The sequence below is a fragment of the Coccinella septempunctata genome, chromosome 4, assembly GCF_907165205.1.
Source record: "Coccinella septempunctata chromosome 4, icCocSept1.1, whole genome shotgun sequence".
Lineage (NCBI taxonomy): Eukaryota > Metazoa > Arthropoda > Insecta > Coleoptera > Coccinellidae > Coccinella > Coccinella septempunctata.
In genome coordinates, this window is record NC_058192.1 from 24,498,434 (window position 1) to 24,514,345 (window position 15,912).

Sequence of the window (15,912 nt, forward strand, 5' to 3'; positions counted from 1 at the left end):
GATACAGCCTTTGGAAGGCGATGGCGAGTTGACAGTTTTTTTTTACGGATTCTAAAAAACACTGAGTCATAAAACCATACATAATATGAAAAAATAAGAAGATGTTACTCACACGATTTTTTCAGATTTTATAACTTTATTATTAAGGGTTGATAATAGCAACCCCTCATGATTTTCCTTCAAAAACTATTTTCGTGGTATAAATTTTCAAAAAATAAAATTCTCTTATGGTTTCCCATTCAATTCTGGAGAAAAATGTTTTTTTTTATTGAATTTATTGTGATTCACAATCTACTTTCAAAAGTATTAAGTAGATGTGTTGCATGTAGAGACTAAGAGAAAGTATTGAAAAAAATCTCTTGCAAAATTTCAATACAGTCGATACTTTTCTCAGAATAAATAAAAACTTACAAGCAGTTCTGATCATTGTTCATTCCATTTCATAGTAAAAGTGTTCCATAGAATGACTACCTCCCGCTAAAACACATGTTGTTATTTTAAACCCCTAATAATGAAGTTATATCTAAAAAAAATTGTATGAGTAACATCTATACTTAGTGCTTTATATTATGTATAGTTTTATGACTCAGTGTATTTTAGAACCCGTAAAAAAAATTAAAAACTGTGAACTCGTCATCTCCTTCCAAAGGTTGTATCTTGGAAGGGAGGTCGATTTCGCAAAAAAATTATAGGAACTACCCCTGCTTAGTTTCATCGAGGAATCATCCCCCTAAAGCCTTCGCATTTGATTACAGACACCTTGTATATTTATACTCCATTCACTTTCATAAAAACTCTTGGTTGGCTATTTTTTTGTAACTAGAAGAGAGTAACGTTGGCGCTCATGAAATGAAATGTCTTTAATATCATAACGACGTTTCTACAACTAATATCAATTTATATTGTCATAATACCGAAAGTGATTGAAAAAAGAGAAGACAGAGAGTATCAGGAAGAGTTATTCAGAATTGAGGGTCGCTCAACCAAATAATAACCCTGATATTCTAAAATCTACTCTCTTACATATTTAATGTAACCTTACATTTCCTTAATATATCTAAAGTGTGGAATGTATCAAGTTTCCGTGGCCAACCGAGTGATTTTATGAAAGAGAATGGAGTATAGTTATAATGCATCGAACATACCTCATAGACGTATTAGTACTCTATGTTGAAAAAAAATTATCTTTACAATTAATAAAATATCTAAAAATCGAGAGGAAAAATCATTTATTATTATCATTTTAGTTTCCTGATTTGATTTTTCAGCAACAGGTATCGTTTGAAGCATTTTGTCCTTGTCTAGCAAGACCTAGATGATCAGGAGTTTCACTATCTTCCTCAGAATCAGTTTCTTATATACCGGGTGTCCCAGAGCTTTTAGGCCAGCAAATATCTCAGTTACCTGCGGAAAAAAAAAATTTAAAAAAATACTTGTCGTAGGAGACCATACGCTCTTTCATGCAGCATAGCAAAATCCACCCCCTGACAAACAACCCCCGAGAAACCACCCCTAACTTTTGTTTTTCAAATGGCACCCCCATGTTTGTTGTGCTTCAACTTACAGTTTTTTTCATTTCTCATTCAATGATGTATCATGGTAGCTAGAATGGCATGCAGAATTATGGAAAATAAAAATACAAATGAAATACGAATTTATACGCACAGCTGTATTGTTACTGCAACATTATACTAAAGAAAATGTTCAAAATGTGGGCCAGCACTTGCCACAACATTTTATTGACTCTTTTTTTTCAACATCCACTTTTTCTTGTCTCTACAATGTGGACTAATTCGATCAGTCCAATTAACAGTACCCACTAACGAATTCAATTTTATCGAGTGACTATCTTTACAACTACATATTATGATACATCATTGATTGAGAATTAAAAAGAGCTGTCAGTTGAAGCCAAACAAACATGGGGGTGCCATTTGAAAAACAAAAGTTAGGGGTTGTTTCTCAGGGGTTGTTTGTCAGGGGGTGGATTTTGCTATGCTGCATGAAAGAGCGTATGGTCTCCTACGACAAGTATTTTTTTCAATTTTTTTTTTCCGCAGGTAACTGAGATATCTGCTGGCCTAAAAGCTCTGGGACACCCGGTATAGGTAGACCTTATATATAGGTAGATCTATTTTCATTAGGTACTTCCTGAGGTGAGAAAGCCAATAGGGTGGTGTATTTTTACTAAAATTCGGATACTTTTTTGATTTCGCATAAAGCCTCATTTTAAGATTCGAAAGACATACATATATGATTTCAAAAATAATAATTTTTCTGAAAAATATCGGTAAACTGTTTTTAGAATTCACGGGTTGAACACCTGTGAAAACGTATTTTCGGGAGAAATTTATCAATACACTGACAACTTCCTTGAAGAGAAAATACATTTCACAAGTATCCCTTCGTTACTGTGCCATCTGAATGATGTGAGGACCAATTGAATTGCATTCCATGTGAAGATGGATGATGGCTACCTCAAATATAACGGTCTAAATTTGAAATGGAGACACTTATTACTAATTTACGTTCCTCAAAATGATTTATCCTGTGATTCTCGGTCACAGGAACGAATAAAACCCGGCAACAACAAAATATTGCTCTATTCTTTCATAGTTTACTCAGCTTCGTCCATAAAAAACAGAAATGAACGGTTGATTTCGACATTCTCGAAAATTTTATAGTCATATAACAACCAATTGACACAAAACTTTTACAAATCATACACCCGAACAATTTTTCATGAATCATTCCGTCTATTGCTGAAATACGGAAGAAAATCCTTTCAATATTTTTCTAGTTCATCGCGAACAGACAGGCAGACGCGGCAGAGGACCTCACCAGAGTTGATAAAATTCAAAATATTTAAAATTGTTGGAAGGTAGAAAAATCTCTTGGCGGACTATTCTACTTTCTGAATTGCAAGTTTGTTATCCTCCCTATCGCCAGGTCTTAAAATAAAATAAGTGTGTCGATATTGATTGGAAACGGTAAGATCGTCTGGGGTACATAAGCGGATAATTACTTTAATCGAAGCTATTAGAAAGATGCCGGCGCAAGCGATTTTCCCGACCCGTAGGGACTGAAAAAGTTCAATTTTATTGGGCAGGTTGAGATAGCGTTTTCGTCTCACACACAAAATTGCTCTTTAATCGCATAAAAAGGTAATGTGATTTGTTTTCATAGGAATCGCTTTCAAATCTGAGGGAATACGAGAGAAATATCATTACACCCAGATATCTGCAGGTATATTCTTGAGTTTGAGCACAAAATGGACTAATAGGATTGGGTTAAAAATATTTATGAAAAATTCGCATCAAAATCAATTCTTTCCGTTAGGGCCTTGAAAACTAAAGTCCGTATGTGCTGCATCCCTAATCAATTCGCAAGCCGAAGTGGTGCACTTCGGCACATAGAAGCTAAGCAGATGGCGTTCTCTGTTCGTAATGAAATTCAAGTCTAGCACGGAATTCGGCAAAATTTCTTGCAAGTTGCGAACTATCACTTCGGTAATTTCGAGAACGAAGATCTCAATGCTCCCAAAATACCAACGCAAGCCAAAGTTACTAAGAGGGCGCCTTCAAATCTCCAAACTACAAGACCTTCTACAAGAGAAAGAATCACAGCTGCCGTCAAAGATAGACATGAACAGCAATTAACAAGCCTGGCGATGTTGCAGTCCAAAACAGTCTTATGAACATAAAACGCGAGGTCCGTCAAGAAATAAGAAGAATCAAGGATAGCTGGTGGAAAGAAAAAGCTAGGGAAATTACGCCTTTAACCATGACTACATACGTTTTTTCGAAGCTATAAGAACTGTTTACAGTCCAAGCAGAAAGGACAACTTTCCTTAACAAATGGAGTTATCCTAACTGATAGAGAAATTCTCTAGAGATGGAAGGTGCATTACTCTCAGGTCCTGAATCAAAATAACGATGACATTGTCAATAGTTTCCTAACACTATTCCGCAAGATCTGGGAACAAGGAGATGTGCCACAAGACTTCAGAGACGCTTTAGTTATCAACCTGCATGCTGTATAAGAACAAAGGCGATACGTTAAATTGCACCAATTTCAGGGGCATACGGCATGTCTATCGTTGCTTAGTGTGGCAGATAAAATTCTCTCGAAGATTATGGCTAATCGTCTGATTCCACACTTAGAAAAGCTATTACCTGACTCCCAGTGCGGCTTTCGACTTAATCGAGGTACGGTGGACCTAATTTTTACACTGCGACAGCTGCAAGAGAAGGCCCGTGAACAACAATCAAGGATTTATACAGCCTATATAAATTTAAGTAAAGCCTTCGACTTGGTGAATCGGAGAGCACTATGGAAAATCATCAATCATGGGACGCCTTGGAGTACCCGAAAAATTCTTAGAAATGTGTAAAAGCCTTCATACAAACAACACCGCCAGAAAACAACATAATGGCCCCACAACCTACCATTTCTTAACCAACTCTGGAATAAAACAAGGCTGCGTGTTAGTACCTTTACTGTTCAATATTTTCGTCATATCTATCTCGATATTTACTGACAAAAGTATGCCTTTAAGAGATGTTGGATTAAGATTCAGATTTGATGGAGGCCTGTTTAACCTGAAGAGCCCCAGAGCAAAAACCCGTACGAAGTTTATCATGGAACTTCAATATGCAGATGACTGCGCACTTATTGCTAGCAGCTCAGAGGATCTACAGATATTCAGGTCGATTCTGTTTGGAAATAGTAATATGGTTATAGAAAAGATATTGCTATCACAGCAAAGTTTGAAAAACTGGTATTCTAATCATTGATTTTGAGCAATATGATCTGTCAATTTCTAGAAGATCTTGTTATTTCAGTTTGCTATATCAGCAACATCATACATCATTTAAGTACTTGCTATTTCACAACAAAGTTGAAAATGGCAGTGAATCTCTTGTTTTTACATTTCTTCCAAGCGTTAGAAATTTAGAAAATAGGCAAGTAATTATAAACATGCTTCGTTTTAGTAACTTTTTGGAAACCTTCACTTGAACTTTTCATTTATAGCGAAAATATGATACTACAATTTCGATATATTAGGGACACCAGTAATTCATTTGAATTGCCTGATGAAAAGTTTCTGGAACTGTTTCGCTTGAATAAGGAAAGAAGAGTTGAATGGATTGGTTGAGGAACCGACCAGTAAAAATACAGTTCTTTTTTACCTACAAGTGGGTGAAAATCCATCGAGAATTTCTAGGAGATTGATTTTCAAATCAATTCCATCTGATTTTTTGTTCTTTTTTCATTTCCAGACATGATGCACAGTTCAACCAAAAACTCACAATCCAAATACCGAATAAAACACTAAATCAAAAAGTATCAATTGATGATACTCTTCGATTGAACACAACATATTCTTCTTTTTCATAGAACAATTATAGAATTACATGTTCTTTTCTATGAAATGAGATTCTTACCCTTCAAAACAGTGTTGTCAGCTCAAACATTCCATAATTTTTCAACAATATTGCTATGGCCAAAACTCATAACCAATATTGCGTAAAATGGTGAAACAGAATATTCGTTCGCTCAGTCATATATTGCTATATTTTATAATTATAACAATGTTGTAGATTTAGCAATGTTATAACAAGATCCGAACAGAATCGACCTGAATGTTGGACACCTATAAACATATATACGAAGCTTTAGACCTTAGACTCAATATTGTCAAAACCAAAATCCTGGTAAGTGCGCCAGAAAACCTTCAAACATATATCAGCCTAGAGGATGAAACTCTAGAACAGGTCGAGCAGTTCAAATACTTGGGAAGCTTCATAAATACTAGTGCTAACCTGGCCACGGAAATACACAACCGTATCAATTCGGCATCACGTGCATTCTGGAAGCTTAAGAGCAGAGTGTTTCAAAATCTCGACCTTAATTTGAAGACCGAGACAGCTGTTTACAAAGCAGTGGTCCTCCCAAGGCTTCTTCACGGACACGGAAGCGAAAGCTGGACGCCCTACAGGCGGCATATTGAACAGCTTGAACAAACGCAACAACGTCATTTAAGACAAATAATGTACATCAGATGGTTCCACAAAGTTTCAAATGCAGAAGTCTTGCACGCGCGAGTTGTATAACAATTGAGACTCAAGCAACGAGGGCCCGACTCATATGGTGCGGCCACATTCTGAGGATGCAAGACACGAACACGAGACTCCCCAAAATAGCTCTGTATGGCGAATTCATAGAGGGAGCTCGGAATCCAGGAGGTCAGTATAAACAGTTTAAGGATGTACTGCATCAATCCCTAAAATGCCAATCCCAACTTGGTGGAGTGTCTTTGGTCCACAGTTATAATGGATACTCGGGAAGAATACAGCGGCGGCCAGATCTGGTTGGTGACTATCCATGCCCGGAGTGTGGAAGGATCTGTGGGTCACGGTTGGATTTCTTCAGTCACAGGAGGACACACAGTCGCAAGTAGCCCTAAGAAATCATAAGTACTCTTATCTGTATATTAATTTATCTTAATATTAATTTCCATTTTTTTCATGTTTTTGATGAAGCACTCTCAAGAACAAAACTGTACATAATTTTGAACAAGAATAATGCATCTTTTAAAGGTGAATATCGGCACAAGTAACATGAAATTAAAACACCTATTCTCTCAGCTATATTTTTGTATTCGGTGTTTTGACACCTATAAAACAAGAGAATATTATTTAAAACAACGTGCTGTTTGTTCCTATATCACCACCGAAGATATTTCTTTTGGAATGCTATCATCGGAATTCCGATAGGAAAATTCAGATTTGTGGCACTATGTGTGACGTGAAAACGGATCCTCTTTTCTTTCTTCCCTGAAAGATAATAATAACAATAATAGTCAAGACAGAAGACAGCTGAATAATTTTGACATCTGGGATAAGTATTTTTTTCTGTAGCTAAAGCGAAGTGTGAAAGTCGAAAGAAGTTGAAGTCATAATAATAATCTTATCAACACAACCAGGGGCAAATCACAGAAAGATAAATACAAGCTGAAAGTACCTAGATGAAGAAATTGAAACATTCAAGACAGGGTAGGAGTAGATAAAAATATTTTGGAAATTACATATTATGTACTGATTATCTTACCGTATGCCTCAGGAAATAAAGGACTTACCTCAACAATGTCACTTCTTCTTTTCCATCGATCAATTTATGTTGTAAATTGTTTTTCTCCGCTGAACCTACAATAGCATAGTTTAAAAATCTATTAAATTGATGATGGGTTCAAAGGTTTTGTAAGGTTAAAAGAAAACCAATTCAATAGAATGCCGACAGGCTCGGTCTATTTAGACCATCTTCAGGGCTATTATTTCTACGTTTTCCTTGTTCTTATACGTATATATCCAAAGTACATCACAGTGATCACTGATCACAGTGCAGTGAAATTAAATATACCAGCAGCTGGAGAGCATCGATCAGGACGATTAAAAATGTAAAATATGACACACTTTTGACGACCTGACCATTAATTCACATTAAAATGCTAAAAAATTCCAATTTCCAACAAATGGCTGTTACAGAATTTTCAAATTTCTTTCAGAAATAAGATATTAATTTACCACATCTTGATTCTTTTTTATATAGGTTCATGAAAGTAAACAACGCAAAGCAAATATAGGATTTATTCAGAGAAATATTTACAGAAACATGGCATTTTTCGAATATAGAGACTGATGGCCTTCATCAGTCTTAAAAACAACATGATATATATATTTAACGAATGTTGACATTGCACATGGAGGTATGAATTGTCGGATTCACAATTATGTACTTGTATTTATTTGGCTCTTTTCGAAAAAATAAGATTCTCAATACAGGACAGAATATTTCATTGTAGTTGAAAGAATTTAATTCAACAGTCTGTACCTACTCCGTAAACAGAGCTCTTTCGTATTTACGTACGAATGAAATATTCGTCCTATTTTTCAACGTGAAATTTCGACGTTAAATTATTCGCAGCTCAAGTCCTGTTTATTTAAATAATTGAAGCTTCTCGAAAGTGAGTTGAAAGAAATTCAATGGTAGTTAGAGAATACACCATTAAATTTTCAAACTTATTTTCAGGTTACCCCCTTTACGTAATGAGTGATTTTATAAATAATCATTCATATTTTAACTCTGAAAATTTCAGCTTTTAGCAATGATATAAAAAGTTCCAAGTGTGATGCTACTCAATAGCAAAAGTATTGTCCTACTAGCGTTTCGAAAGTATTACTTTCCACACGCGAGACGTTTGGAAACGAGTTTGGAAAGTAGTACTTTCCACACGCGATGACGTTTGGAAAGTAGTACTTTTCCAAAATCGTGCGGAAAAAAGCTCTGCTACACACATATGCGTGTGGAAAAGTGAATAGCAGGGGTTTTTCGCACGCAAATATTAAAGAGTCGCATCAATCATAAAATTTTGGCATGTCTCCAAATAGAATTGAGACGTTTCTCTATGCGGCTGAGCCTACAAAATAGTTATTTTCCTATCAAGTGCGGAAAGTGATACTTGCCCGCACGAAACTGCCGTTGCCCGAACGATGCGAAGCAGACTTCGGGTAAGCAGTTGAGTGCGGGCAAGACACTTTACGCAAGAGTTAGGAACAATATTTTTTCTACAAGCGCTTGAAATATATAAATATATCCATTTCACGAAACAGATCATATCTCATTTGATTAATTCATATATAATGACAGACGTAATTCTGCATGTCATTACTATGGTCTCATCGTTGACGTTCTATGCATAGAAACATGATAGAATTTAATTTATTCTATAAGATTTGCCTGCGAGAAAAACCCCTGCTAATCCATTCCCGCACGCAAATGCGTGCGGGAAAGAAATAGTAGGCGTTTTTCCCGCACGCTTTGGTAAAGTGACTCTTTGTAACTTGGAATGCGTGCGGGAAAAAGGTTGAACGCGCACGATTGTAGAAAAAAATAATTTCTTACAATAACAGTTTTAAGACTCTCCGTTAAAGTGTTTCATTTACCTAAGTAGCAAAAATGTTGTTCCTAACTCATGTGGAAAGTGAATTCTCCGCACTCGACAGCTTGACCGAACTGCAGTCTAAGTATCACTTACCACACTTGTTAGGAAAATAACTATTTTAAATTTGGATGTTCTTTATATTCACCGAATGAAAATTCTGATTATCCACCGATTCATTGTTTTTCGATCTTTCAAATGTGACTGCTTTTTTCTGAAATAATGAAGAATCATTTTACAGAAAATTGGTATATAAAATTATCAAGATAATCATCCCCTAAAGTTCCATTAAAATGAATTGTTTACAATTTTTCAGTTCAGTAATATCGGTGGGGTCGTGTAGTGTCATTTAGAAAACTTGTTGTATCGTGAAAGATGGGTTGTTGAAAAGGATATAGAAAAATTGAGACTTGGAGTTGAAAGTGCTGGTGAAATGGGTCATTGTCATGTGCTGTTATTGCTACCGTATTTTATCCCATGCTCACGCCGAATTATATTGTGTGGGCATCAAAACAATGCTCAAAACAATAGACAAATTTAAAGAATGATTCAGATTAATTTTATAGGCGAGTTTTTGACCTTTTTCTCGAAATTTCATACGCTGGGGTCTGAAGTATTTTTTTGGTAGAATATATCGAAAAAAACCATTTTATAAACATTGTCCAAGTTACTTTCTCATTTAATTCCCATTTGAAAACGAAATAAACAAATATATCGAATGATACCATAACGGTCATCACGAGAGGAATTGTTTTACGTCGCTTTTCGATAATGCAGGTCACAGAAAATTTAAGGTCGTAACAGGATGATAATGATCTATTTTATCGACGATTTTTCCAGCTGCCTAATGTTGGAACTTTCGTTTCGGTGATTTTTGGTGAAACGGTTTCTTTCCACTAGTTGAACAAAAGACTCACCTATAAAGCACCCTTCATGGCTATCCATGAAAACGTTAATCAGAAGAGGAGAGTTAATGAAATAAATACATATTTCAATCAATTGATCTTGATGAGCATAATTTATGTTGATATTATTCTCCAAAGTATGGGTGGTACCATTTAAGATCCAAATAAAGGGTTCAGTTGCTATAGATACAATAAAAAAAAGAGGAGAGTTCACAAGATTTTGTCTAGAGCAGTAAAATTGTAGAGCTTCGAAGAATAAACGTTCTGCTTATAAAAGAAATAGTCTTTATTACTTGAAATTGTATATTTTTGGCGACCGTGACAGGACACATTCAAGACACACATTCAAGTAAGAATTATGGATAAGGCAAAGAAAGCAAGAACAGTACACCGAAGAATTTTCACAAAGATCTACAATAATATTGAAAGCCGGATTTCCAATGGGAATTTTAATAGTGATGAAGTTAAAGCGGCTTTTCAAGTTCTGGAGAGTAAATATGAAGAGATCAGGACCTTAGACAAGGAGGTGTTTAACTTCATGATAGAAGAAAATATGAGTGACACCGATATTGAAACAGACTGTGATAGTGTGGAAGAATATTCATTGAAATTCAATGTTATAAAAGAAAGATTTTCATCTTCCACAGAAAAGGTTCGCGAAATATCTTCCTCAGAAGGCGAAGTTGGTACGCTCCAAAGAAAATTTAAGCTTCCACAGATAGAGTTGAAAAAGTTTGGTGGTGATATTCGAGATTGGCTGCATTTTTGGGGATTATTTAAGAAACTAGATGAAGATCCCACCATGGACAATGAGGAGAAATTTCAGTACCTAATTCTATCGACAATACCTAAGTCAAGAGCAAGAACTGTCGTGGAGAGTTTTCCACCCACCTTCGAGAATTATCCTAAGGCAATTGAGGCTCTGAAGTCCCGGTTCGGAAGAGAAGAACTCCTTATTGAATTATATATAAGAGATTTGATAGGATTACTAACATCAAACACAAAGTCCCTGTCAATGTTATATGACAAGTTGGAATGTCAGTTGAGAGCTCTTGAATCACTGGGAATCACATCAGATAAATGTTCAGCCATGTTATTTCCATTGGTAGAATCCTGTCTTCCTGAGGAGCTCTTGCGGATATGGCAGCGTTCGTATTCGGCAGATACAGCGGCAGCGAAATCTCAAGACAAAGTGAAGAAACTTATGGATTTTATAAGGAATGAAGTTGAGAATGAAGAGAAAGTTTCAATGGCGAAGTCAGGAGTAGGATCTGCCAGGGCGAAGGAACAGAAGAAGATGATGACGACAGAAAACAACAAAGCAACTCCATATACAGCTTCTGAACTCGTGACCACAAATAACGAAGTTGTTTCTTGTATTTTTTGCGGACGTTCAGAGCATAAGAGTTTTGAATGTTCGAATTCACAAGGTATTTCTCTTTCTGATAAAAAACAGCTCATTTTAAAAAAGGGATACTGTTTCATATGTCTCAGACGTGGTCATACTGCCAAGAAATGTAAAGTTCACATGAGATGTGAAAAATGTCGAAAAAGGCATTACTTGGTGATGTGTCCAATGACAGACGTTAATTCAAAACTTCCAACGAACGAGTCTAGTGCTTGTAAGGAAAATTCATTGACTAGTCTCACTCGAACAACGAGAGTTTTTTTACAAACACTCGTAGTTATTCTCAGAGGAAGTAAGGGGTTTGAACGCCGAGGCAGAGTTTTAATTGATACAGGTTCTCAAAGATCTTATGTCTTGAAACGTACAGCGAAAGAATTAGGATTACCAGTTCAGTGTGAGGAAACAATTATTCACTGTTTATTTGGGGGTTTGAATACAGGTGAAAGCAGTCACAATTCATATCGAATATTTTTGTGCGATTTGGATAGAAAATATTTTTGCAATTTCCTTACTTTAGACCAGGAGAGAATTTGTGGTAGAATCGGTTCCGTGTGTCAAAGTTCTCTAGTAGAAAATTTATTGAATAATGATGTGATCATAAGGGACGATGAGGCACTCGAAGTAGAAATTTTAATAGGGGCAGATGTTGCTGGTAAATTATTGACAGGTAAAATTATTCAGTTACCTTCAGGAATTACAGCAATTGAAACGTTTTTGGGTTGGACTCTGATGGGAAAAAATAATGTTTCAAATTTCGATCAAACTTCAACTGGTAATGTTATGTATAGTACTTCAATGCTTGTAGATGATTTGAAAATCAAGGATTTATGGGATTTGGATATTTTAGGTATTAGGGATCCAGTTGAATCAAAATCTAGAGAAGAGATGGAGCAAGCAGCATTGAGGCATTTTAAAGAAACTGTAGCAGTTGAATCTGATGGTAGATATGTTGTTCATCTTCCTTGGATCGAAGGACATCCACCGCTTCCATCAAATTACAAATTGGCTGTTCGTAGACTCAATTTTACAATTAGTAAGCTGATGAAAGATGGGTATTACTCAAAGTATGAAGATGTGTTCAAAGATTGGTTGTCTGAAGGTATCATTGAAAAAGTTTTCCACGGGGAGACTGGTATTAGTGGTCATTATTTACCTCACAGGCCAGTATTGAATATGAATAGTACTACTCCAGTTCGACCAGTTTTTGATGCATCTGCGCATGAGAAACACAGTCCTTCTTTGAATAGTTGTTTGGAAAAGGGCATGAATTTAATTGAGCAGATTCCTTCAATTTTATTCCGATTCAGATTTAGAAAATACGGTGTTGTTGCTGATATTAAAAAGGCATTCCTTCAGATAGGTTTGAGTGAGTCTGAACGGGATTATTTAAGAATTTTGTGGAAGGAACCTGATGGTAACTTATGTGTGTTCAGGCATCGTCGAGTAGTGTTTGGAGTAATAAGTAGCCCATTTCTTTTAGGTGCTGTAATTCAATGCCATTTACAGAAAGAATTGGAGATTTCTTTGAGAGACAAGTGTTCCTTTTCATGTTATGTTATAGAAAAGCTCATGAATAGTTTCTACGTTGATAACTGTGTAACCAGTGTAGATAGTGAGGAGGAACTTTTGAATTTCATTTCGAGAGCTAAAGATATAATGAGTAAAGCTAAATTTGATTTGCGAGGGTGGGAGCATAATAGTTCTTTTTACCCATCTGATAGAATCGACAGTATTACTAATGTACTTGGTTTACTATGGGATAGAGAGGAAGATACATTAGCCATAAATTCCAGTAACTGGGGCAATCTGAAGTTTGAGAAAATAACTAAAAGAACTATTTTATCGATAGCACATAGAGTATTTGACCCTATTGGTTTTACTTGTCCCGTAACTGTTTACCCCAAATTGTTGTTACAGCTCACATGGAAAGAGAAAATTGGTTGGGATGATGAGTTGGATGGATCAATCAAGAGTGAATTTCTGAAGTGGTTCGAAGGAATATCATATTTGTCTTCAATAAGAATCCCTCGATACTTTTCAGCTTACAAGAATAGCAGATGGTTGAAACTAGAAATTCATATATTTTGTGATGCATCTCAATCTTCTTATGCTGCTGTTTCCTTCTTGCGAATTCAGACGGAATCGGGCGTTGTTGTTCAGTTGCTTCAAGCTAAGTCCAAAGTTGCTCCTTTGAAAAAGATGTCTATACCGCGTTTAGAACTCATTGCGGCGACGATTGGATCGCGTCTAGTTAGAAATTTATATGAATCGAATGTTTTCCATGATGCTGAATATTATTTTTGGACAGATTCTTCTACAGTATTAGGTTGGATTAGACAAGACCAACAGTGGGCTATATTTGTTCGTAACAGAGTCGATGAAATTTTGAAAGTTTCTTCAAAGGAACAATGGAGATTTGTTCCAGGGTCTATGAATCCTGCTGATTTACCTTCCAGAGGATGCACAGCTAAAAAATTGTTAGATTCTGCATGGTGGGAGGGACCTGAATGGTTGAGGTATTCAGCAAGTTATTGGCCAACAGATAGTTTCTGCTATGACGAGGAGTTAGTAGCACGAGAGAAGAAAAAGTTTACCATTTCTTGCGTTGTTAATAGCAATACTGATGACTGGTATTATAAATATTTTTCAGTATTCCACAAAACAGTCTACATGTTGGGGTGGATTAGAAGATTCCTTCATAATTGTAGGTACCCTAACGATAAACATTGTGGATTTTTATCAGTTGAAGAGATAAATGATGCAGAATTGGTTATTTTTAGATTGATTCAACATGATTCATTTAGTACTTTGAATGATGCTATAAAGAGTTTGTTTCCTTTTAAGGATGAATCGGGTGTTTTGAGAATAAGAACTAAGTTGGTAAATCTTGAAGATAGTTTTGACTTTCGGTATCCAATTGTTCTTCCCAAGCATCCCTTAGTAGTGAGATTGATACGCGAAGAACATGAAAGAGCTTGCCACGTAGGTGTTCAAGGATTGTTGTGTCGGCTGAGAGAAAAATATTGGATTATTGGTGGACGTAAAACGGTGAGATCGGTTATTTCCAAATGTGTGATATGTAAAAGGTTTATGAGTAAAAGATTGGAAACACTACCTAGTGCACTACCTGAAGATCGTGTTAGGGATGTTTCGGTTTTTGAGGTGATCGGAATTGATCTAACTGGACCTGTCCATTTGAGAGACGGCCGGAAAGCTTGGATTGCTGTTTTCACCTGTGCCGTATATCGAGCAATTCACCTGGAATTGTTAACATCTCTTTCGACCGAAATATTCATACAATCTCTTCGTCGTTTTATTGCTAGAAGGGGTCGTCCAAAAATTATTTATTCTGACAATGGGACTAATTTTGTAGGAGCTTATAATATGTTCAAGAGTTTGGATTGGTCCATTGTGACAAAATTTTGTTCTTTGGAGAGGATCATATGGAAGTTTAATCCTCCAGCTGCTCCTTGGTGGGGTGGATTTTGGGAAAGGTTGATTCGTATATTGAAAAATTTATTACGTAGAACTCTAGGAAAGGCTTCTTTGAACTTCGAAGAAATGTTTACAGTATTGTGTGATTGTGAAGCAGTAATTAATAGTAGACCTATAACTTTTTTGTCTGATTCTGTTGACGATTTATGTCCTTTGACTCCAGCTATGTTCATTCAAGATATAAAGGAAATTGGTGTTAACGATTGCGATGTTGTCGAGTGTAGTAAATTGACCAGACGTGCAAAATACAGGCAAAAGTTAGGTGAACAACTGAGGAAAAGGTTTCGAATTGAGTATCTTGGTCAATTGAAACATCGTTTCAAAACACAATCCGTGAGACAGTTGAAAGTTGGGGAGGTTGTATTGGTTGGAAATGATAATTCCAAAAGAGGAGATTGGCCATTAGCTTGTGTTACGGAATTATTTCCTGGTAAGGATGGTTCGGTAAGATTGGTACGTTTACGTACAAGTGCAGGAGAAATTCTTCGGTCAGTTCAAAGAATTTTTCCATTAGAATTAGACTCGTATGAGGAAGAAACAGAAATATCCAATATCAAAGATAAAGAGCATGAAACTCAGGTATCAGAAAGAGCAGATAACATTTTGAGTCGAATATTCAGAACTCGAAAAGGTTGTCAAACAGTCAAAAAATGTTCGGGTTAACTTTGTCATTTGTAGTTTTTAATTGTTCAAACGAATGTTGCTATTTCATGAAAGTTTATAAAATAGCAAGGTGGGAGAATGTTCCGTTTTCTAATGCAAGATCGTAGTATCAAGGGTTCAGTTGCTATAGATACAATAAAAAAAAGAGGAGAGTTCACAAGATTTTGTCTAGAGCAGTAAAATTGTAGAGCTTCGAAGAATAAACGTTCTGCTTATAAAAGAAATAGTCTTTATTACTTGGAATTGTACAGTCACAGAATGAAGGTGCAGCAGTCGAACGATCAAGAACTAAATTCCATATCTTGATGAATTATTTCTCGATGAACTTATAATTTTGAGACTCGAGTAACTTTGATCAACTTGGTCCACTTATGATTTAAAATGGGCATTTTCTAAGATTTTTATGAGGAATGAGTACTCAGGAAGAACAGGTTATAAAA

General features: G+C 35.9%; 1 protein-coding gene across 1 annotated transcript; it reads left to right on the top strand.

The window, feature by feature from the left end:
• Positions 1 to 10,155: 10,155 nt before the first annotated feature.
• LOC123310941 lies at positions 10,156 to 15,472 on the top strand. The gene is made up of 2 exons (XM_044894657.1): positions 10,156 to 11,336; positions 12,162 to 15,472. Exons 1-2 carry the CDS (start codon positions 10,265 to 10,267, stop codon positions 15,470 to 15,472), a joined length of 4,383 nt encoding a protein of 1,460 aa, XP_044750592.1. The 5' UTR covers positions 10,156 to 10,264.
• Positions 15,473 to 15,912: the final 440 nt, after the last annotated feature.

What these genes read in the sequence shown, in the direction of transcription:
- LOC123310941 (XM_044894657.1), top strand. Translation starts at nt 10,265, where the DNA reads ATGGATAAGGCAAAGAAAGCAAGAACAGTACACCGAAGAATTTTCACA. An exon ending in TGAATGTTCGAATTCACAAG is followed by an intron (nt 11,337 to 12,161) that starts GTATTTCTCTTT and finishes TGGATATTTTAG; the next exon opens with GTATTAGGGATCCAGTTGAA.